The sequence below is a fragment of the Perca fluviatilis genome, chromosome 18 (assembly GCF_010015445.1).
Source record: "Perca fluviatilis chromosome 18, GENO_Pfluv_1.0, whole genome shotgun sequence".
NCBI classification, from domain to species: Eukaryota; Metazoa; Chordata; class Actinopteri; order Perciformes; family Percidae; genus Perca; species Perca fluviatilis.
Window position 1 is genome coordinate 17,076,931 of NC_053129.1, and position 18,348 is coordinate 17,095,278.

The 18,348-nt window shown below is 41.1% G+C and overlaps 1 protein-coding gene across 2 annotated transcripts in view; it reads left to right on the plus strand.

Moving 5' to 3' along the window:
- Positions 1 to 18,348, plus strand: part of nbas (NBAS subunit of NRZ tethering complex) — a 168,951-nt gene that overhangs the window by 111,465 nt on the left and 39,138 nt on the right. For both annotated transcript variants that reach the window (XM_039781403.1, XM_039781404.1), the window contains 5 exons: positions 891 to 1,231; positions 2,936 to 3,160; positions 7,314 to 7,504; positions 12,375 to 12,464; positions 13,413 to 13,596. In XM_039781403.1, the coding sequence (XP_039637337.1) occupies positions 891 to 1,231; positions 2,936 to 3,160; positions 7,314 to 7,504; positions 12,375 to 12,464; positions 13,413 to 13,596 (1,031 nt within the window). The remainder of the gene's footprint in view (positions 1 to 890; positions 1,232 to 2,935; positions 3,161 to 7,313; positions 7,505 to 12,374; positions 12,465 to 13,412; positions 13,597 to 18,348) is intronic.

The window sequence follows — 18,348 nt, forward strand, 5'->3', positions numbered from 1 at the left end:
TTGACATAGCCCTCCCCACAGGCAGACCTGTGTTAAATATTTAAGGCCCAGACAGGCTGTGGTGTTGCCACAGTAATGTGTCTGTCTGATGGCGCTGGAGACCAAAAGCACGCTACTTGCTCGCTCTCTCTCTCTCTCTCACACACACACACAGAGTACTGCAGTGGAAGGAGATATGATGCGCACACACGTATCAATAGACAAACTGTACACCTTTGCATGCAGATAGCACCACTTTCACACACTGGCTATCTTTGTTGTCCACATGAACCTTCTACTCTCTTCTCTGCGTGTCTCTTTGCTGTCATGTAATGGAATATTGAACAACCTCTGCATATCAAATCACTGTAATTACGCTGCAAGTGCTGGGTGTTTTGCACACATCGTATGTGAATGCAGTAGTAAAGTGCCACTTTCTGAAAAGTGTTGGATATGCTGCGTTAGTTTGAATGCTCGTTCTTCCCACACAGTGCAGCTTCTTGGTTTTGCCTCGGCAAGTAAATGGATATGTGCTAAATAATAATGTATGCACGAGGCCTGAAAATGCCTTTTGTGTTTTCAACGTCTTTGTATTTTAAAGAGTAGCAATATATTCCATAATGTAAATCTATTAATAAAATTTGGCCTCATGTAAAGGTCATACTTTTTATTCATCATATTACGTGTTGAATATTTCAACCATAGAACATGTGAGCCACAGTAGGTCATGTGTACAAGGACAAGATTGTGGTGATTATTTTTGCTCATCTACCCGCAGTGCACTATGAGGGTCGGGTGAAGTGGAAAACACATCGTCGGGATGTAGTATTCATTATTTTAATGTCAGAAATGTAGTATAAAAATTGCTTGACAAAGTAATGTTTCTAAATAGTAAACTATGTCTCCGGCAGGTTTGAACTACCGGAAGCTGACTGATGAATCGTTGGATCCGCTGGTGACTCTACAACCAGTTCTGACCAGTCAGAACGTACTGTCTATCTCCAAACTTGCTAATCGGCTGCCCGTGCTTGGTGGTGGAGGGAAAACAGTCTCCCCCAGTGCAGTCCACGCAGTATGGCTACAAAAGCTGTTTTGGAAAGGAGACCCCCAACTGTTGAAGAGACCCCCACAGAGCGACCCAGACTACCTCCATGCGTACGACACCTGCAGCAAATACCTAGACAGGCTGGTCCTTGCTGACGCTGTCCACTTCCTGGATAGCATCACCTTCTCTCCTGATGCAGCCGAACATGTAAGCCTAAAGTTGGTCATAACTAAAGTTTTTTTTTTTTTCTTCACCCCTCAAATCCATCCATCTCTTTCATATGAATTACTGTATGCCATACAGACAGAAAAGAGAAAATATAGTAACACACAGTATAGTGTGAAGGAGGCTCAGACAGGAGCTGGTGGGAGTTTGGCACACTGATAATTTGTAATTGCAGCACAGAAGGTAGTTGGTTCCAGGCAGCCACCCAGACAAGATTCATATTGTCTAAAAGGAAGGATTGTGGGGATTTCCAATCGCTTCAAACACATCATCAAACTGTACTTGCCATCCTCTGACCGGTCGTCTCTCATTCCCCTTGGCTCACTTTTTGGCCCCACAAAAGCCCTTTTCTGATTTTATATACATTATTCTGTTCACATCCACACCGTCGCCTCAAAGCACATACCAGTCATGATTTATAAAAGAAATTATAAAATTGCACAGGAAATGTCAGACATATAATTACAGCACTCTGAAAAATTGTCTTCCAGGGGATTTAAAGTGCCTCAGCCCACCTTGTCAATAGTAGCCCACTGGGTTTTTTTTCCACACACTGGCACACTGCCACCCTTCCTTTCAAGATCTTCCTTTTTCTTCCACTTTTGTCTTACGCACCCTCTCTTTTCCGGCAACTCCGAGAGAGCTAATTGATCCCTCTCTACTTCAGAGCCAATTAAACTCCGATTCCCAGCAGGCGCTGTTTTCCCACTGTGCTTTTTAACATTCAGATTATCTCTCAGAAACCCACTGCTCCCTCTTCCCTCAGCATCCTCCTCCTCATTCCTTTTTTTTCTATCCTATTTGAACCCTCAAAGGGAATACTGCTGACCTTTCCAACCCCCTCCCCCCCCCACACACACACACACACACACACACACACACACACACACACACACACACAATGGATTGATCCATTTCCTCCAAGGCCAAGGGGTGAGATGTATGGCTGGGACTTAGCCATACCAAGTATTGATCTTAGATAGATAGTGGAAGCGTGTTCCTTTGCTCAGCCTCTAGCCTGTTTTGATGTTGGATGTGGATCTAATTCTGTCCCTACTCACAAATAAAACAATAGACTATGTACATACTCACAAACAAATGATTATACACACACGTAGCCTTCAACGAAATTGTGCAGTTTTGTCAGGAAACTCCATCTGAGTGATCATCCTGTCCTGGCAGAGAAAGGTGCTGTCAATCTTAGTCAATAAACCAAGCAAATGCAGAAGTATGAGTAGCATGTGTCTGAGGTAAGGTGGAAATGCGAAGTGATTTTTAAGTGTCTTCCTGGTGTGAATGTGTGTGTGTGGGGCCTGTCAGCATCTGTGTGCTTCCATGCAAGAGAGTAAAACCTTTTACAACCAAAGGGCCTCTCTTCTACCCATGAATGGTTAACCTGCTCTCACTGAATATAATCAATTACACCAGGCTGGCAGATATGATCTCTCTCACTCACACACATACTAACACACATGCTACCCAAGTTCCTCGTGGCATTTTGGTGTATATATTTTGGGTTATACCTGCCTCTTTTCAACACGTTAAGTTTAAAATTAATAAACATGAGTTGTGCACCTCTCTTTCTCTCTCTTTGCACAATTTGCTATCCTTATCCCGTTCCTCCTCCTCCTCCTCCTCCTCCTCCTCATCATTCTGTTCCTTCCATCCATCCTGTTTCGTCTCCAGCTGAGCATCCAGACGAGGTCGGAGGTGATAAAACGAGCCACCAAAGCCCTGCGCCAGCTGGCCGAGAAGAGCAGGAAGAGAGCAGGTGATGGCAGCGGGGAGAAGGAAGGGACCGACCCAGCAGGGATGACTTTTGATGAGGCTCTTACACACCTGCAGCAATCCCAGGCCCACCTGGACACTCTGAGCCATGCCGTCATTCTGTCACTCAAAGACAGCCAGCAGGTAGACCCCATCTTCCAGACACTTTAGCCATTCCAAATGTAATGTAATGTGGTAAATGTTAAAAGAACAAAGTAGTCTGGACTGTGAATCGTTCGCTATGTCGAATACACTATGTATACATAGAAACACTGTTAAATGTGTGCTTGCTTACCTTAAAATAGTTCCAAAAATAGACCTAGCTTCATTAGCTGGATGAACCTCATGATGTACTGTACTTAATCTTGGAAATGTATTAATCCGCCTTCCGCACGAAAATTATTTGAAAATGAAAATTATTATTTTGTTACAGAAAGGGCAGAATTCTTACTTTGGATAAAGCTAACCACCTACTCTAGGTGCCCAGCGCAAAGCCCGGTGCAGGGGTCTTTGTTATTTTAAGACCGTCCAGCGCCCATGTTGTTTAAATAGCAAATGCACCTGCGCCCATCTTTGCGCCCATGGGCGTGCTGTTCTTACAGGGAGGTGTGTTCAGGTGAATTCTTGGCATATTGCTATCTTGAGTCAGCGGAAAGTGATCGCACCATTGACCAACAAAAACCTGGTCTTAACTCAGTAGCGCAGCATTTCATTGTTATTTTAACAGCGTATTATTAAAATGCGCCTAGACTCATGAACAGCGCGAGCCTAGGCGCACACACAGGGACGCGCAGCAGCACACAAACATGCAAAAGATTAAAAATCTAATTATTACAATGTGAAATAGTATTATGATATGATTTGCTGGCGCGCTTTCACTTCACCCTCGAGCAGATCAGTTTCTTCTCTCCTTCCTGCTCAGCAAATCCGCCATCATAATAGCAATGCGCCAAGGTACAAACAGGCCTGGCATTTAAAGGGAATGGGAGATGACACTCATTGGTTTATTGCATGTTACGCCCAAAACACACTTATGATTAATTAAGCCGCAGTACAACCCTTTTGAACCATGCGTCGGGCGCACGGACCTTTTTCCCTTGCGGTCATGAGGTCACCTTTAGTTGGACATTGGTCATAGATTGTGTCTGCATGTACTTTGTCTCGGCTTGCGTGTGCATGCTTGTGTGCGTGCGTGCGTGCGTGCGTGCGTGCGTGCGTGCGTGCGTGCGTGCGTGCGTGCGTGCGTGCATGTGTGTGTGTGGTATCTTCCTGGGTTGGTTCTGCTTGACTAAGCTCTTCCCAGCCACATTGGACCAGTCAAGGGTACATTAATGTAAATCTATGGGCAGCTGTTTGAAATGAGCCGTGCCATGTGGCTGTATGTACCGTACGTACACCATGCTGTATCTCATTAAGCAAAGTCACACTGACTTACCCCACTGTCGTGTGTGTGTGTGTGTGTGTGTGTGTGTGTGTGTGTGTGTGTGTGTGTGTGTGTGTGTGTGTGTGTGTGTGTGTGTGTGTGACCAGAGAGAGGCGACCTTATGATTTGGCGAGCTCAGTGTTGCTATGACGACCATGAGACACCCATGAAAAACCCATGTTCATTTCTGACCCCCACACCGTTTGTAATATTTCGCCCCTGTTTTATCTGCGTTTAAAAACACATACCCTACAAATTAGTGAAGAAGATTACAAGGCAGAGGTTACGCTAAAGTCACACAGACACACAGTCCAACCCCTACGATGTAACTTTCCTTCTACTGGTGCAGGAAGCGATTATATCCTTGGAGATAGATGAAAAGGATATAAGAACCAGGAAAGGACAGGTAGATAGAAAGAGATAGATAGAAGGAGCCCTGTAGGCTCTGTTTGGCTATACTGTGGTCATTTATCAAGTGTACGTGACCAGCTGCTGGGAATAATAGTGGATCGTAGAGGAATCCACCACAGGCGCCTTGACCTGCTGTGAGGACAGCAAATTACACACTGCAGCTGTATTGTATAGAAGTTAGTACAGTTCTGTATTAGAACCATGTCCCTTTGATGTTATGAACAATAGATCAAAAACTGTAGATTATTTATTTTTTTTCTTAGTGCTATAACATACAAAATTACCACCATTGTTTTTTAAATGGGCATTTTTTGACTTTATTTCTATAGCAACAGTAGAGAGATGACAGGAAATGAGGAGAGGGATGACATGAAACAAATTGGAGATATTGAGGTTCATGGTTAGCACTGTTACCCCTACACCAACAGGGCGCTCCAAAACCACCAATATCATTTGCTGTTGGGGGAATTTTGTATTACCATTTCTTACGGTACAAGGATGTTCCAAATATCCATGCATTCATCTATTGTCCCATCCATCGAGCTTGTAATGCCCACAACACCTAGAAAAGGAAGCAGCCAAGAGGCATCTTCCAAAACCACCTCATCGAGCTACTCTTACCCCGATTTTCCACACGGCATGTCTGTGCTGCGTTCCGGCTGCGTTACAGTTTGGTTCCGTCCTCCGCCATGTGCCATAACACACTGTGAGCGTCTCAGAAGCGGAGCGTCTTGCCTGACCGACTTGCAGATTTCATTGTCTCTACTTTGTGCTTTACAGAACAATTACATGTTTATTAAGCTAGTATCTACTAGGGGTTGGGGGAAAAAATCGATACAGCATAGTATTGCCATATTTTCCGTGGCAAAAAAATTTAAGTGAGATGAACAAACGGAGAAATGTATCTTTTCAGATAAAAACGCACATAAACAGGACGTAATTTGAAATTGGGAAAAATTTGAAGTTGGAAAAAAATTAATTGGAGGACATTGCAGAATATTGCAATATGTTTAAAAACGCAATAATATCGTATCGTGACATCAGTATTGTGATGATATCGTATCGTGAGCACCCCTTTCCACTCCAGGCACTCCTACAGTTAAACTCCATGCCTTCTCTTCTCTGGTGTTGTCTTTATAAAAAAAGATCTGTGATGTCTATTATGTTTTTCGGCCTTCAAGATGAATCTCTTGTCGTCTGTGGTGTGGTAAAAGAGACATATACGATATCGGGGGGGGGGTGTCTTTTGGTAAATTGACTGGATACTCTCGCTGTTTCACTTATGTACACATATGTACTGAAAGATCTACATTTTTCCAAGAGACGACTGCGGTCTCAAACTTGACTCCCAGACTGCATGACACTCAGATCAGAGCACAGAGCACATCAGAGCTCACAGTGAACATTATCTAAAAAAGCAAACACTCTTCAGTCTTCAGCTTGGTCTTGATATTCTACCTATGAATACCATGTATTATGAATATAGGCTGTCCCTATATCATGAATATCCTATATGAATGTCACCTTTGGGTGAGTCCAATGCCAAGACTGTCAATGTCTTGCTCAGAGTGTAAAGGGGAATCAACGGAAGCTCTCCGCCAGTACCTCACAATGAATATATTAAGTGCAAAGATTTTTTTAAAGTAAAGTACTTTCAGATTGCTTTCTAAAAGCTGACAGACCACAAAACTCCTAGCTCTGCATTACCAGCAGTGCTGTGCATCTAGCTTCTTTGAAAGCCGTCACACCCCCAGGTTTTCACTTCTGACTACAGTAGCTGCAGAATTATTATTTTTGCACAGTGATACTTGTCATACATTTACTGTGGAGTTGTAACAATTAACCAGCCTTAGAAGTCCTGTATTTCAAACTAAGAGGGACAGCTAGTGTCATCAAGCTTGTTCTTGGGTGGCAGCAGTGACGATACAAACTTCAGACTACAGCTCTTTGCACCTACTGTTCAGATTTTGACTACTTTTCTGACGTCATGTACCTTAGTGAAATGTTTACTCAAAGATGAGAGAGCTCTGCCTATGGAGAAATAAAATCAATTGTGGATTTACAAAGAAAACAAAGAGAAAAAAAACGGAATTGATATGATGATTGATGATACTTTATGGTGAAAAGATTGTAAGATCAGGAAATGTATATTTAAAGACACACATGGACTGTCACACACACAACCAAATGCCATGTCCGACTCGCCAGGAGGAAATCCTCAGCCCTTTTTTATTGGAAGAGAGAAAAACAAACAAAGGTGAGCAGGGCAGAAGAGAGAGTGAGCAGGTTCAGGCCATTGCTGCCCTCTAGGTTAATACCTGTAGGGAACCGACCGCTCAACAACAAACTTCACTCACAAAATTTTGTACTTCCTAAACCACACTGCACTTCAATTCCTGTCTCTGAATAGGAGACTGCCTCCTTATGCTTTTCCTTTCTGCCTTTTTTTTTTTTGTATTCCAGCGTTACAGGCAACTTTATGATTTGTCCCGATCCGAGAGGTCAAAAGTCCATGAGCTGGCAATCACCATGGCAACTGATGGACAGCCTCTGGACTGCATTACAGAGATTCTGCGCGTGGCTGTTGGACCCCTAGACCTCTCTGTTAAAACGGTGCTTCGTGACGCAATGGAGCGAGTAGTGGCCGCACTCAGGTATTGTCTCTCTCCCTTTCTCCATACAACACACTATATACCAAAAACCTTTCATCGAGAAAATACACAATGAACTCAAGATAAGTTTGGCTGTACACTTGAAGCAATTATTCAGCATTTTTGAAAATACACTTTTTTGCCTTATTGCAGAGTTAGATGAGAAAATCAATAACATTCTCATGTCTGCTCTAACTATAGAGCTGGAGCAATACATGGGTATCAGTCACGTGTCATCTACTGTGTGTATAGGCAAATGGCTTAGCTTAGCATAAAGAGTGGAAGCAGGCTAAAACTGCTGCCCTGGCTTTCTTTAAAGTTCAATAATAAACCTACCAGCACCTCTAAAGTGCAGCACATTAACATGTTGTTTTAAACAAGATCATCCATACAGAAAACTGCTATGACTTGGCGCAGTGACTTCCAGGAATACTTACTGGTTGCCTGGCAACCTCACGGTGATGACATGACTTCTAGGCACAAAATAAGACATTTTAAATAGCAAAAACAACATTCTACACTAATTTAAAAGTACAAAATTTACTTTTCAACATAATTACATTTCTGAGTCTCAGTGTCGGGCCATGTATTTTACACCTGGGCCTTCAGTACTATTCTACAGCAATTAAACCATCTTTGAATAACCTCACCATGACACTAGGACATTATCGTGTGGAATAAAGTCATTTAACACAAAGCTCAACACCTAGAGACTTTCAATACACTATTGTAGAGACATGAATACACGGAGACTGAAGCCATCACTTTCACGCAGTATGACATGATGCTGCATCACATATAGTCCAAATTAATGTAATTACCAAAAAGACAAAAACAAACCCACAACAACAGGTCACATTTACTCATACGACGGCCACAAAGCAATCAAAAACACAAATAACTCAATCAGCGATCAACACGCTTCCCCACAAATTGCAGCCAAGCTGCTGGGGCTCAACAACACATACATGCCACCACGCACACACAGGCACAGTGCACAGCGGCCACTGACATTGCTCAAACCTTTAACACCAGCAGCAACTATCTAAAGCAGGGGTGTCAAACTCAATTTCACTAAGGGCCACAGTGGAAAAAGAGAATCACGTCAAGGGCCAGACATGCATAGTTTATTGACATGCTTTTATTTCATCGAAAAAGTAAACTTTCACTCAATTATTGCATGTCTCATGTAGTCTTCTCATTTACAGTTTGGTCCACATAAAGCCCTGAAAAAGTGAGCAAAAACATTCCAAAGCCATCCTAGAATTGAGCAAATCAAGCAAAACAATGATTACATTTTCTAAGTAGGCTACCACACAGCTGACTCACAACAACCTCTTTCAAAACCTGAATATGCAAACTCTCTGGTTCTGTGGGAATTTCTGAGTCTCAAAGTCGGCAAATTTGCCAAATTCTGCTTTGAGTGTTGCATAATTGCAAGTTGAAAAAACAGTTTCCCAAAATTTATTGTGAACCGAAATCGATATGCGGGCCGGATCAGAAGTTGCAAGGGGCCGGATTTGGCCTGCGGGCCTTGAGTTTGACACGTGATCTAAAGCAAGCAGTAATAGCTAGTAAAATCATTTAACTAAAATGCAGACAAATCCATTACACATAGCAAAAGCTGCTCATCATTTAAAGGAAAAGTACATCCACCTTTCTTTCACTAACTTTACATCTAAAACTTGAAGCGAACTTGAACTAACGTTACTGCTACGGTTATGTGATAATAGCTAGTTTTGCTTCTCAGCCACCGTATATTAACTGGTCTGAAAAATGTCGACGTAGGTGGCTGGGCCAGCTAGAAGGCTCTGGCCTGTCAAAGAATACGCCCAACAGGGCAAACTCGAAATGTGATTGGCTAAAGAATATGACAATCAACAACATTGTCCTTATTTGCTTAAACAGCAGAGTGAGTCATTCGAAATTTTGAAGGCCTTAGAGTAGATTTTTCACCCGGAGACAGCACAGAGGGGAAATCTGATAAAAGATCTAATTTATGAGATGCACTTGAAGCTGCACAACCCAGGGAGAGATTAGCAATGAAATTACGGTAATAAACTTGTGGGAACGGACTTTCTAAAATACATATGAAAATAATAAATATATTTATTTTAGAAATTAATATATATATATATATATATATATATATTTATTTTAGAAATTAATATATATATTTTGACATGCCGTTTAGGAAAATTATTATGTAAAGTTTGAATATCTTGAATGAAAGTCTGAATATATTGAATGAAAGTGAAAGTCTGAATATATTGAATGAAAAACTTTATATATATATATATATATATATATATATATATATATATATATATATATATATATATATATATATATTGGCCAGCAATGAAGGCCCACCTTTGCAGAGTCTAGAAGTCATATGTCCTATTAAAATAAACTACATGACTAAATTCCCTTTATACATTTTCCTATATAGTCAAACCGACTTAATGCTGCCAAGCCACTGCAGTTGCATTTTATAATTATATTTCCTGCTTTTTTATTTTTATTTTTTTATTGGTGTTTTCACTGGGTTATAAATCATAAATGGTGTTGCACACTCTAAGGCAGAAAATGGTTAATAATAGTACAGTGGTGAGAAAATGACAACGCTGTAGGCTTGTGTGCACAATCAAAGATACCACCCCCTGTGACAAGCCTAACGAAGGTAGGACGAAAATCAAATTGTCATTTTAGTACATGTATTTCCCTTTTTCCTCTTTTACATTCACTGTTGCGCCTTGTCAAACAACATTATAATCTACGTGCACCCCTTTCATACCTGTCTGGTAAGATTACATACATATGAATGTAAAAATATATGGATTTTTAAAACAAGTCAGATTAAGAGAATTATCTTCATTCACCTCAAAAGCGGGCTTTATGATGTTTATTCTAAGACATTGAAGGCCACATGAGCACACCACCTACTACCTGATCTCTGTTGTTTGTCTATATCTGAAAACATTTTGTTCTACTGTATATTGGTCCACTTTGGGCATGTTGGTGGGAAAAACACTGTCAGAACAAATGCCTGAAGTGTTGGATTGAATCTACAGTAGCTGCCTGTGGGAGTTGGACTCACAGCATTTTATTGGCGTCTTCCTGCTCACTGCATTCAAAAGGAAGTGAGAGATGATTCAGGCCGACATGTCTGCAGGGCTGCTAGAGTTTAGGGCCACGGAAAATACTTGGATGTTGTCAGACTTAACATCCAAAACTACAAAATGCATGCAGTTACGTAGGCTTAAATTAAAAGCTTATTTTCAGAGCAGTGTTTTTGTCCTTGATGCCCCATGGAACTTGTTTGCTAACACGGACAGACCAATGAGCAAGGTTTTACTGACAGGGCCAGATATCATCGGGCCATCTGATGGGCTTGATAAATGAGTGCCAATCCCTTTGATTATATTCCTGCCTCATTTCCCGCTTCTTTATGGCTGCTCAATGGCGCATAGTGCAGATAGATGGCACCTGCATTTACACACACACACACACCAGAAAATACTCTTGCACGTGCATAGACTCTCATACATTCAAAGTTAATTAGACATGAGGGCACCATCCCTGATGAACACACACGCACACTTTCTTGCACGCACATGCTTTCCCCCTTTCTCTGATTCATTATCTTCTTATAATTAATGCAGCCTGATACAGCTGTTCCCCTACAGATCTCACTCTGCTCTCTCTCACACACACACACACACACACACACACACACACACACACACACACACACACACACACAGCCTTATGCGTTCACTAGAGGTATTATTTCCTTTGAACATGTCACTCTGTTTGAATACTCACATTTGAATATCCCTTTATGCATTCAAGTATACTGTGTGTGTGCGCGTGTGTGCGCGCACGTGTGTGTGTGTGTGTGTGTGTGTGTGTGTGTGTGTGTGTGTGTGTGTGTGTGTGTGTGTGTGTGTGTGTGTGTGTGTATTTGTCCATTGTTGCAGGGCTTTCTCGAAGCATTGTGTTTGGCAGGTATGAATGAGCTGGTCTTGTTTTTGGCTCTCCCGAAGCCTTCAGTCTGGCGCAGTAGGCATACCTGAGCCTTACACTAATGGCCATCTTTTGTATCTGTCATAACTACTCTGTGTTTGTGTGTCTGAAAAGAGAAAATGTTAAATGGTAAAATGCAATAAAGAAAATGCTGCGTCGTCTTTCCACCTTTTGCCAGATCATTTGTATGTTGCGTGCACGTATGTGTATTGTGTGTGTGTGTGTGTGTTATGCATGGGCCTTGGCGCGTTTGTGTGTGTGTGGACGCACATGAGCCCAGCAGCAAACGGAGTGGAGTCGGGGGAAATCAGACTTTTTTTCTCCCCCTTTCTTTGTGAAAATAACCCTCCTCTTGCGACATACAGTACGTACACACTGCAGCAGAACCCAGAGCCACACCACGAAATACACCAATGACACTGCAGAAAGATCACACATTACCTTTTTCACTCACCTACTAGTATGTGCCATTAAATTACATTTACACCTTATTTAAAAAAAAAAAAATCAACGTTGAATGATTATGTATTCAGGTTAATTTCACTAACATTTTCACAGCTTGTAACAATGGAGACAGGTTTGAATGTATTTCTGTTGCTTCATGTCTCTGGTACTTAATAATAACAGGGAATCATTTCATGCTGGTTATTTTTACAAAGCTGAGTTTGCCTCAAACATCTAATTGCTGTCAGACATGTTTTTAACTATCACTGTCCCTGAGAAGAAAGCCTTTGATTTTTTTTTCTCAGTTGTTGTCCGTCTGTATTGTATTGTGGTAATTTGAAAGTGTTATCTTAATTAACGTATTATGTTAGATAAGCTGGTGATGTGATTTGTTTTTCAGTGGAGACCCAGATGCCCTGACAAATTACCCACAACCCCTCAGGGTCCTGGAGGCCATGGTGACCGCTGTGCACAATAATGTCCAGAGTGGGTAGGTTATCTAGATCACACACACACACACACACACGCTAACCACATGCACTTTTGTCATACATAATTCTTAAGTTGTTTCTCTTCCTATGTTGCTCTTTACTCTCTCTCAGCTCTTTTCAATGCCTGAAATTAACACGGGCTAAGTGTCAAATGGCAGTAAAATATCTGCTTGGTAGTTGAATCTACAAGAGGCACCTGCCAACTTGCATGCTAGCTTTTTTAAGATGACAACATTTGAATAGCACCTTCTATTTTACACGCTGGTCAGCTTTTTGTGACTATCAGCCACTCCTCATTTGCTGCCTTTCAGTGTAGTCATGCACAAAGCGATTTCCTCTAAGCTTCTTTTTCTTTGCTCTCTGAATGAGGTCTGCAACTAAGAATTATTTTCATTAATAATTCATCATTGGGTTATTTTCTCGATTAATCATTTAGTATATAAAATGTCAGAAGATTGTGGAAAATGCCCTTACAGTTTTCCAAAAACCTAAGGTGACTTCTTCAAATGTCTGAATTGCAAAATAAATTCAATTTGATAATCCAAAAGACAAAGAAAAGCAGCCAATGCTCATATTTGAGAAGCGGGAATGAAAAAGTTGCAGATTAGTTTTCTGTCAATCGACTAATTGATTAATTTGGATCTAATTTGTGTGAATACAAGTGTGAATACAAACAATATTTGTGTAAATTAGTCATAGAAATAAATTGGATGTCTATTTAAATTTGAGTTTTGTGTTTGTGAACATTTCTCCTGGTAAGTTTATGGAATTTTTCAGCCTTGAACTTGAATTGGACTCCAGACCACTCGATAACTTCAGCTATATTTCTACTTTTTTCTTTTTTCCTTTTTAGAAGCACCTTTCAACTTTACTTCTCTATCTCTGTCTCTTAATCTCTGCCTCACTCAGCTTGTCTCACTGCTGTCTTTCTCACCGTCCTCTCTCAGTGACAACGCGGTGACTTCAGACGACCTCCTGGCTTGGTTGCGTCCATTCTGCGGTGACGCGGCGCTCCCTGTGCGCCCTCGAATCAACGTGCTGCAGATCCTGGAGAGTAACTTCAGCCTCCGAGACAGCGATGTCCGTCTTCTGCTGCTCTACAACTCTCAGGCTGTTCTGAAAGACAGAGAGGTAACGTGCACAGCTGCACTCACACACGCACACAGCCATGACTCATCAGCCTCTCACACAACAGAGAGATGTTGAGTATACATTACTTGAGAAACAATTTGAGTACCAAGTACTCTAAAAACATAACACTGGTACTTGACTGTTGGGTTATTTTTCTTTTCTTTTCTCCGAGGTCATAACATCAAATGCTGGGCAATATAATTTGAAAACATACTAGAAATTGATGGGTGGATCTAAGAGAGAACAGGGTAGAAATGGTGTAGTGAATTTGTAAAGAGGATGGATATATTACTCACTCATTCCATCTAGAAACATGTGAATGATATGAATGATACACATTACCATTATGTAACAGAATGGGCTTTGAGCTATAAAAAAGGTGGGTTACTGCTTAAAGGTGCAGTACGGGATTTTGCACAAAGATTGTTGATATTTGAACTCAACTGCCCCCTTCAGTAGCTCCGCCCCCCCAGATTCACGGATAGATAACTATAACTGTATGTGTGATGTGATTCACTAATGCCTTTTCATGATCGTATCGCTCATACTGTAACAGACATTTCTAGTCATGTCAGTTGTCGAAGACCTTTTTAAACCGTATATTTATAGAATCAGATTAGACAAATATGTGATCTTGGAAAATATGATTCAGTGGCAGTTGAGCATCTTAATTTGAGGATGCATATGTGTGTTTTGTATTCCACAAGAAATCATAAACTATGTAAATATGTTTCTCTCTTGAGTTTATAGCTTTATATAATGCAATTCTACTTTAATGGTACTGTACTTTAGGAGCTTATTTACAAGTGCCCTGATCCGGGATCTTTAAGTCTCACTAATTGAGATAAATGTATTTGTCTATGTAAATTTCAAATTAACACATGCCATCACATAAATGCTTGTTAGCATTCCTAAATCCTCTGTATGTTTGCAGTAGTGTATAATATACAATATGTGCAGTATCTGCATTCAAGCATGCTGGGTGTTTGCACATGCGTATGTTTGCACGTGTGGCTGTGCCTGCGCACTCCCCCCTCCCTGTTGATGGTACCTACCATTGAGTAGCTAGTCATTAAGTTTCCTGACTGACTAATTAATGGCCCGAGCTGGTCAATTAACGTGTAAATGTACGCGCACAGCCATGGGCCATTGTCAGCGCAGGTAGACAGGTGTGTGTGGGCCCGGACTCAAACTAATTGGGTGCACTCCCGACATTTGGCAGGCTCTGATGAAACACATACACACACGCACTCACACACACACACACACACACACACACACACACACACACACACACACACACACACACACATATGTGCGCTCTTAAGGGAGTGTACATTCAAGGGATCAGTTAATTAATCTTGTTAAAGATGAATCAACTTCATCTGAAATGAGTCTCTTGCTCTACAGTGAGACTCGTTTCAGATGAAGTGCCACTTTCTCTTGTTTCTCCCTAAGGCAACTAAAAGGCCTTATAATGTGTGAGCATGGTTTTCATTTGTGGCCAAATGTCTCATTTAATTTAGTTTAGTCTAAATTTTAGTTAGTTGGAGAGATTTTTCATGTCCACATGTGTGCTGAAACACAAATTGAAAGCCATGAACAAGCACGTTTGAGGACACATGCACTCACTCTTTTTATTTATTGCATTTCGCCTCCTAATTGGAGCGACACTTAATTGTCTCCACTGGCTGTTTCCCGGCTGAAAGCAGTTGGCACAGAAATCGTGTTGGCTAGGATGGTAGCACCCATAAGCAGCGCTGGCACTCATGTTGGTGCCCCGAGGCCATGCCCGAGACGTGATGGTGCCCCAGTCTATCCTCATCATGTCGGTTTAGAAGCAGAAAGATAGAGGGAGTGGAGGAAGAGGAGGAGAGAGTAGTGGGAAAGTCAGACACTGACAGATGCGACAAGGCGGGAGAGCGGGAAGGAAAGGAATTGGTATTGTTCCTCTTCTGTCCCCCCAGCCCCTCAGCTAATCAGCACAATTCCCTTCTAACTGTGTCCCACTCGCTACCCAGGATGGACACACACACACACACACACACACACACACACACACACACACACACACACACACACACACACACACACACACACAAACACTGTATCTGTCTTTCACTGCATACTCAGCCCTCCCGTGCAGTACACACATATGTACGCACACTCATACAGTACACACGCAAACAGACTGCCTGCTGTGATTTCCATGACAACCATGCTCTCAAGCCACAGTGTGTGAGTGAAACTGATACCAGTAGTATGTTTAAGTTTCTCTCATCTTTCCTTTTGCTCTCGCTGTCTGTTTGCTGTTCTGACAAAGGCGTCTGATTAGCACCGTCATCTGTGATCAAAGGCAGCAGCAAAATAGCTATGCAAGCGCGCGCGCACACACACACACACACACACACACACACATACATGCAATACACTCATAGTTGAAGTTTCCATACATGAAGATGCATGTACATATAGAAACACACACACACACACATGCAGACATACTGTATATACCCACTCACTGTCTGTATGTCTCATTAAGGAGATGTAAGTGAAGCAAATGTTACTTTGATCTTAGAAATGAATCTCTCCCCATCCTCACCCTCTCTCTCTCTCTCTCTCTCTCTCTCTCTCTCGCTCCCTCTCTCTCTCTTTGTCTGTCTATAACACACTCTCTATCTCTCTCAGTGTGTCTCTGATGTGAAAAGTGTAGAACTCCATTTCTCTTTGTATTCCATTCTGGCTCTCTTTCCTCAATATCAACAAATCTAAAATGCCATTCATTAATCAAAAGAGGAAAGAAAAATTGTGTATTTCACAGAGCCCCCAGGGACCTCAGCAGTCATTAATTTTATGTTTATTATTTATTTCTGGGTCAAATTAAGAGAAAGTAAACAATGTTTTAAAAGTTTGTGTTTTTTTGTTCTAAGAATGAGCATGAAATGAAAATGTGTTAATTAATTACAATGTAGATTAGAGGGGATACAACAACAGGTTATCTTTTTAAAGTTTTGAATGGATTGAGTAATCATGTAATTATTCAGGATCATTAGTGACCTGACCATGACTGCTGACCTTCTGGCAGAGGGGACAAACAGAAATAAAATTCTGATATTCTTTTACAATAGAACAGCATTAGTTTTGTTGACAAAAGCTGATATGACTTGACATGAGTACTTACTACTGATGTGGATTTTTATATTATTGGATTAGCTATAGTGGATAGTCTCTCCTTCGGTTGGAGCCCTTCCAGGCAGTTGGCAGCTTGTCAGAACAAAATGAAAAGCAGCAAATAGGGTCAACTGAAAAAACACTTCAATCCAAAAATAAACATATTTTTTCTATCCGCCATAATCAAATAATTATAATACATTTTTTTCAAGATTATTGAGTTTTTTATATTCCTCTCAGACATCACTTTTGTGTCTCTGCTCAGATGTACTTAAAGAAATAGTTTGGCATTTTGGTAAATATTTGATACTTACAAACATAAAAGTTATATAAGACGTTGATACCACTCTCACGTCTGTACGCTAAATATAATGCTGCAGCCAGCAACCAGTTAGCTTAGCTTAGCACAAAGAATGAAAACAGGGTGAGCCTGGCTCTGTCTGATGGTAATGCATTAAACAAAAAAACTGATTCAACAAACAAAATATAAGTTGTTAATTAGTGACCTTTAGAATATTCTGGTAGGTGGGTTTTGTTAATATCAGACAGAGCCAGGCTAGCTGTTTCCCCTTGTTTAGAGTATTTGTGCTAAGCTAAGCTAATCATCTACCAGCTGTTGCTTCATATTTACCGCACAGATATGAGAGTGGTATTGATATTCTCATCTGACTCTCGGCAAAAAAAGTGAATAAGCATATTTCCAAAATGCCAAACTATTCCTTTAAGTTTAAAGTGAATTGGCTCATAAACTGTAAGCTTGGAGTTGCTATTTTAACTTTGTCTAATAGGTCACAGCTTGGTGCATGTGTATATGTACTGTGTGTAAATAATACACTAAATATGTGTGCCCCTGTTTGTTGCTGTTCACTTTTGTCTGATAAGCTGCCAGCAGGCTCTCAGAACTCTGACAATGGGCGAGCTGCCTGAACTAATGCCTGTGCATCCGTATCACCAGGGACTAATTTACACCACCTTATGTAAACCTGCAATAACAGATTTGTTGGCCACCGGGGAAGAGCTAAAATCAGCTGTGGACACAACACTGACATCTTATCATAGTTTAAGCTGATATGGCACACTTGTCAGCAAACTGTTGCCTATATTTTCACAAAGCAACATTAGCATTCATATGGAGTCATGTCTCGGGCTACATGACAAACGCAAGTTTAATATTCACTCCTTTTTTTGTCCTACTCCTGAGTGCTTTAGCTGTTAAATGTACCCTACTGTTCAATAGCTAGTTGCTAACTTTGTCTGTCTGCTGATTGGTGCTGAGGACGTACCTTACAGTGGGTTTTTGACCATTGAGACTGAACAAAGTTGTGGGCTGGGAAAAAAACAAAACAATGAGCTGAATGAGGCTATAAAGCTCCGTACTGCTGAGGAGAACTGCAGAGTAGGAACTTCAGGCGGCCTCTTTCACATTACTCATAGTTATTTTATCCATTGTTATTATAAACAAAATTATGATTTAAATGCTTTAAGCACCGTCTTACTGTAAATCCGTACATTCCACTAACTATAACCGATTATCCTTTAGAGGGTAGCGGAAGGCGGGCTACACCGTATCTGTGATGATCA